This window comes from Equus przewalskii, chromosome 10, assembly GCF_037783145.1.
Source record: "Equus przewalskii isolate Varuska chromosome 10, EquPr2, whole genome shotgun sequence".
Taxonomy (NCBI): Eukaryota; Metazoa; Chordata; class Mammalia; order Perissodactyla; family Equidae; genus Equus; species Equus przewalskii.
The window spans coordinates 47,703,051-47,709,050 of record NC_091840.1 but is presented as its reverse complement, the minus strand read 5'-3'; the positions used below and the strand labels follow the sequence as shown (position 1 = coordinate 47,709,050).

Genomic DNA, 6,000 nt, shown 5'->3' with positions numbered 1-6,000 from the left:
ACTATCTCATTATTCTGAGCTTATCTCTATATGTAAATGAAAACAACCATTATATCATTACAAAACTCACTGTGAGCACAGTGAATTAAAAAGAGAAAACACCCTACAGACATACCAAGGCATGTTATCATGATACTTTAAAATACCAGCTATAACAAGAAAACCCTAAGAATATTCAAGAAGAAAAAAAATAGGCCACTTACAATGGAACAAGAATCAACAGCAACAGTGGATGCTAGAAGGTAATGGACCAATGATTTCATATTTTTGAAGAAAAATTACTTGATTTTAAACATAAAATTCGATACCCAGATAAACTGGCATTAAAATGTAGATGTTTAAAATTTTCACATTTTTGGACATATAAGGACTTAGAAAAATTGCCTCATATATACTCATCAATGTTATGTGATAATATGCTCCAGCAAAACAAGGGAGTAAACAAAAGAGACTTACACTGGAGATCTGGGACGTGGTAGACTCAGCCCAGGAGAGCAGCCGGAGGGAATCCTAGGAAGACTTCTATGTGGCAGGCACGGCCCAAAGCAATCAGCCCAGATTAGAGAGGGAATACAGAGGCTTCCAGGAGGCAGATCTCCAAGCAAAAGGGCTTGATAGGATATGATAGCAATGGGGTGGGATAGGGAAGGAAAGGATATTGATTATAATCAAGATACTGCAAGAAAAAACTTATAATTAGAAACTCTAGGCCAAAAAAAAATCTGCGTAAGGAATAAATATTATTATAATCCATTATAGTATTTGGCTCTCTTAGTCAACATTTATAAAGTCACAATGGTGTAAAAACTATTTATCGATATAACTAAATGTGATGATTTAATGATATTAGGAGAATAAAGGGTGGAAATAACAAGATAGTTAAATTCTTATCGGTGGGGGCCCACTGGGGCGAGTGGTTGAGTTCACACGCTCTGCTTGGGCAGCCCAGGGTTTTGCTGCTGGGATCCTGGGCGCTGACCTAGCACTGCTCTTACAACTAGGATATACAACTATGGACTGGGGGGCTTTGGGGAGAAGAAGAAGAAAAAAATTCTTATCAGTTACAACAAGAATAAATATATAAGGTCTATAATGGGTAAATCAAGATAATGTATTCTAAGAATATCATTTAGAATAAATGATAAGAAACTGAAAGAGTTAAAAGGGATCACCTCTGGCAAGCAGGATTTAGGAATGGGGAAGGAGCGTGACAAAGCATGTTTATTTTTTGCTGTAAGCCTTAATACACTGATTATGAATTATGTGTATTTACTACTTTGATAAAATTAAAAATTCATTCAAACAGAAAGATTTTTGGTCTAGAAAGGAGGGAAATGGAGTTTTTAATGGGAAAGCTAAGGAAGCTTCAGAGTCCGTGTGAGGGCTGGAATCTCTTCTAGGCGAGAGAGGAAGCCATGTCGCAACCAGGCAGCATTTCTGATAACCGGCCTAAAGAGATCTCAGAGGAAGAAAAGACCGATTCCCCAAGCCTGTTTGTGATTTATTTTCTCACTCTAAATAAATAGTCATTTCGAACTTTATTTTTTTTACTCTTTTCCTTAAAGAGAGTCTGTCCTTCAAATTCCATAAGCTTGAGGCTTCACAAAACCTAGGTTAACTCCCGAGGGGGGGGGGGTGGGACTTGTTATTCCAAAGAGTTCGGATTCATTCACAGTGTTTGTTTATTCCTTTTAATTCTTGTTCTAAGGGGAGAGTAAGGACAGCTTTTTCAGTAATTTTTTAAATAAAAAAACTGTATTGGACCTTGCTCCTCCTCGGGCTTTTCCCCTTACCTAGAACTCACCGAAACTGTAAGCCCCTTGATGGTAGGAACTGTATTTCTCTGTGTCTTTTGTAGCTCAGGTACAAACTTAATACAGGTTTTATAAATATTTGTTGAAGAAACAGATAAATTTGAGTGCCGTGAAGAATTACTCTTCCTTCTGCTCCATCTCTTTATTGAGACTGTTTTACACAAACAGAAGGCTGCAGAAACGAGGAAAAGAGGAAGCAGAGCGGAGAAAGGTTGTTTTTCCCAAACCCTAGATCCCACACTTCCACTTTACATAATCGACGCCTTTCTGGACATTTTGAATTGTGTATACTGTATCCGATTTTGCTAATCTCAACTCTCCTTACTAAAAGAGATTATTATTAACAACGCTTAAACATTGCTCACTATGAGATGCAGAACATTTTGCTTATTTCAAGAATCTTTGTGCATTCTTTCTGTAAAGTGAATTATCAGCATATATTAAGTCTATTTCGGGGGTTTGCTTAAAAAGGGGCACACCAGTACTAACTTCGGCTTTAACAATGACTGACTCGCCCACCATGTGTGGGGTGTCACATGTGTGTTGACTGCTCGCCAACAACTAAACGTCTACTACTTCTTTTGGCCCCTTCACTTCCAGGCCACCTGCTTCAACCCGGAGGCGGCGTCTTGACCCTCCGCGACCTCTTTGTCATGGCGTCCGCGGGGCGTCTACCACCTGAGGCCTTAGCAGGCAGGCGGGCGTCGACCTTCCCAAGATGGCGGCAGCCGCGGCCACTGCGCACAGGGGGCGGGACTCCGCCGCCGGGGGCGGGGCAGGTAGGCCGAGGGGTAGGGCTTGCGGGCGGGCCTACGGCGAAGTAGGCAGCCCCAGCGCGCCTGCGTGGAGCGGCCCTGCGCGCAGTGAGGCTGTGGCGGGGGAAGGCACCAGTGGGGCCGACGGGCGGGTTGAAGGAGGGAAGCGGGCGAGCGAAGTCCCAGTGCGCGCCGCGGCGGCCCGGTACCCTCCCCTTCCGGGCGCTGTGAGGAGAGCTGAACGGAGCGCACTCGCGCCGGCAGCGAGGCGCCGCTCCCGCCGCCGCAGCCCGGCCTCCCTCGGCTTCGGCGCTCCCGTCGTGGGGGCCCGGGTTCCTCAGCACACCCAGCGCCAGCAGCCCCCACAGCCTGTCCCCAGCCCTTCGGAAGCCCCGGCGCCAGCCCGGGCCCTCGGCAGGGAGGATGACGGAGCTGCAGTCTGCACTGCTACTGCGAAGACAGCTGGCAGGTGAGCGGGCGGCGGGGCGCCGGCCGGGCCGGGCCGCGATCGCGCGAGCCGCTGCCCGCCGCCTCCTCCCCGCCTCCCCGCCTCCCCGCCTCCCGGGCCGGCTGCCGGACGGCCGAAGGGGAGCAGCGGCCGGCGGCCAGGCCGGGTGCGGGCCTGCGAGGGTGGGGAGCCCGAGGCGCCGGGCCGGGCCGGGCCCAGCACTTCTTCCCCGGCTTTCGGAGGGCATTGGGGGCGGGGACGCGCCCCAGCCCGGACGCCCGGACGGGCCTGGCGCCCGGGGGGAAGGAGAGGAGCCCGCCCCCGCCCCCACTGCTCGGTGGGCCGGGGCGGGGGAGGGGCGCGGGTCCCCAGCCCGGCGACCCTCCTCGGAGGGGCGGGTCCCGCCTCAGGTGCGGCCGAGGCCGCCGGACCCTGGGGCAGAGGGAGGTCTGGGCCCGGCCCGCGGCGGGTCCCGGCTCGGGTGTCGGAGCTGCGGGCGGGCGGTGGGGGCGAGAGTGGGCGACGAGGCTGGCCCCTGGCCGGAGGGGCGAGGCGCGCAAAACTTCTGCCCGGGCAGCGCCGGGTCCGGGGAGTTGTGGGCGACAACAAAAGCGCCGGCCGCCGCGGCCTCGTCGCGCTCGCGCGGGGCTCCGAGGACCTGGCGGGCAGCGGGACGGCGGCTCTCCTGCCTCCGCCTGGCACGGGCTCCGGCCGCGCCGCCCGGCTGGGGGAGGGTGGAGCGGGCAGAGGGGAGAGCCGCTGGCTTGCCGGCGCCGGGCTTTGTGCTCCGAGCAGCTCCGGCCCCTGCGCAGGCCCGCGGAGCCCCGGGGCTGCGGCCCGCGGGCTCCGGCTCGAGGCGGCGGCCGGGGCGGCCTCCCCAGAGGTGCCTGCGTCCCCCCTCCCCCATTGTCCCAGCCTCCGGCCGTTTGCGGCTTCCAGGTTGACTTTTTAGGGGGTTGGCTCCTGTTCTGCTAGGACTGTGTGAGCGGAGCATGCGCAGTGGAGACGTACGTGTGCGGAGTGTAAGGGGGGAGGCGGGTTGGTGGCTTCACAATGCCGCCCCACGTGCTGCCAGATTTAAAGAGAAATGATCCAGCAGTTACCCCTGCTGTCCAACGCCCAGCGTGTGTCCTTCTGAGTTCAGGCGGATCTTCACCTCCCCCTTCTCCAGCCAGCAGTCCTTAGCCCTCGGCAGAAGCCAAAGGCTGAAGTGAAGAACTACTTTTGAAGTAGATTTACTAAGAGTTTGAGGTGTTAGTTAAATCACCTTTACGGCTTCTTAAGGAAAAGGTTGTCGGGCTGTTACAGATTGTATAATTAGGTTTATTATTAGACCATGAGCAAGCAGGTTTGGACAAGTATTAAAGTTCTGGGTTCTCAGAGGGAGTGACTTGAAGTGTATGGAGAAGTTCTAGTGATCCCTGTGTCCATCAGGAATAATGTATTGGAAAAGCAGTCAGAGAATAACGACTTTATTGCGTCTTGTATTTGCAAACACATCTTACTTTTTTGTGTATTTTTTTTTTCGACTTGTTTTGGAGGAAGGAGTTAAGGTTTTCTTTTGTCTCTCTAAGAATTCTTTAATCAGAATGTTATTATGTGGTGAACTATTAAACTATTAAAATACTAAATATTAAAATAGTACTCAACTCTTACACAATGGTAAAGATAGGTATTCTAAAAGGTGTAAAAGATGTTACACAGTTACTGAGAAAGTATGACTAATAACAGTGCTAGCAGTAGCAATATTTCAAAACTGTTTCCTACCTACTTGTGAACCAGGTATAGCTTTTGATAGCCACTTGGTTCAGTTTTGCACTCTTCTTTTGACAAGATTAATCTCAAATAGTGATGAACTATTTCCCAAAGCTATTTATTAGTGGTTGACTTTTTGATAAGGCACACTAAAATATGCTTTAAGGTTGGAGGAGAGAATGACTTAGTTTGTAATTTTTCAAGCCTTATTATAGAGTTACTTAGCTGCTGATTAATTTTTCTTCTTGATCAGAAACAATGGACTGTTCTTAATATTTTCTTAAAATTTTGAAGGATTTTAATTAACTTGCTCAAAATGTACAGAATAGTAGACCAAGGCAGTGCATTAAGTGAAATGTAAAAATATCAAGTTTATTGGAAAGACTTGATAACTACATACTAAAGGCCCAGTTGTATTTTAGCAGTACATTGTTTGAGCTTTGTGGTTCTTCAAATATCATTTGAACACAGGAAAGAATGGTAAACTGTAATCTATTGAAAGCATTTAGAGTGAACTTTTGGAAGGCTTAATAGTAAATGCTTTAAAAATCTTGAAATGTATTGAATTGAGTAGACACACAAACCTGTAAGCGATTTTAGCTGCTAGAATTTCAGAGACTTCCAACGGCAGTGGCCAACAATGGTTACATTTATCGAGCTCCTAGTCTGCCAGCCCTTAAGGATTTTACTTCATTACTTGAGGGGAGAATTTATTGTGTGTGTTTTGTTTTGTTGGTAACTGTAATGAAGAACCTGGTTACTTTCAGAGTTGAGCAGAATGGTCCCGTGGGCTGCAGAGTTTCTCAGCCTTGGCAATACCGACATTTGGGGCCAGTTATTGTTGTGCAGGCCTATACTGTGCATAAGAGAATGTTTAGCAGGATTCTTGGCTTCTGCCCACCAGATGCCAGTAGTACACCCCCTCAGTGGTGACAACCAAAAATGTCTCTCTTGCCAAATATCCCCTGATTAGCAAAATCATCCCAGGTTGAAAAATCACTGGTTTAAGGTGTTTTAGATAAGACCATTATGGCTATGGTGGGTGAAGCAAGCAAGAACACCTAAGAGGTTGGTGAAATCAGATAGGTTGTGTATTTCTTTGTGGAGTGGATATTATTAGACTATGACTTACTCCTTTGCAAATTTAGCAGTGACACTTCAGCTTTTGCAGTGCAGCATGCTAGACACTAAGAAGTCCCACAGCACAAGAGATCATTTAAAAAAGTTT

The 6,000-nt window shown here is 48.7% G+C and overlaps 1 protein-coding gene across 1 annotated transcript in view; it reads left to right on the top strand.

Annotated features, from left to right (window-relative positions):
• The first annotated feature begins 2,529 nt into the window (after positions 1 to 2,529).
• The window catches only part of UBE2G1 (ubiquitin conjugating enzyme E2 G1), a 106,617-nt gene continuing 103,146 nt past the window's right edge, over positions 2,530 to 6,000 (top strand). Inside the window, exon 1 of the mRNA XM_008519349.2 lies at positions 2,530 to 3,038. Coding sequence (XP_008517571.1) covers positions 2,993 to 3,038 — 46 coding nt within the window. The 5' untranslated portion in view covers positions 2,530 to 2,992. The remainder of the gene's footprint in view (positions 3,039 to 6,000) is intronic.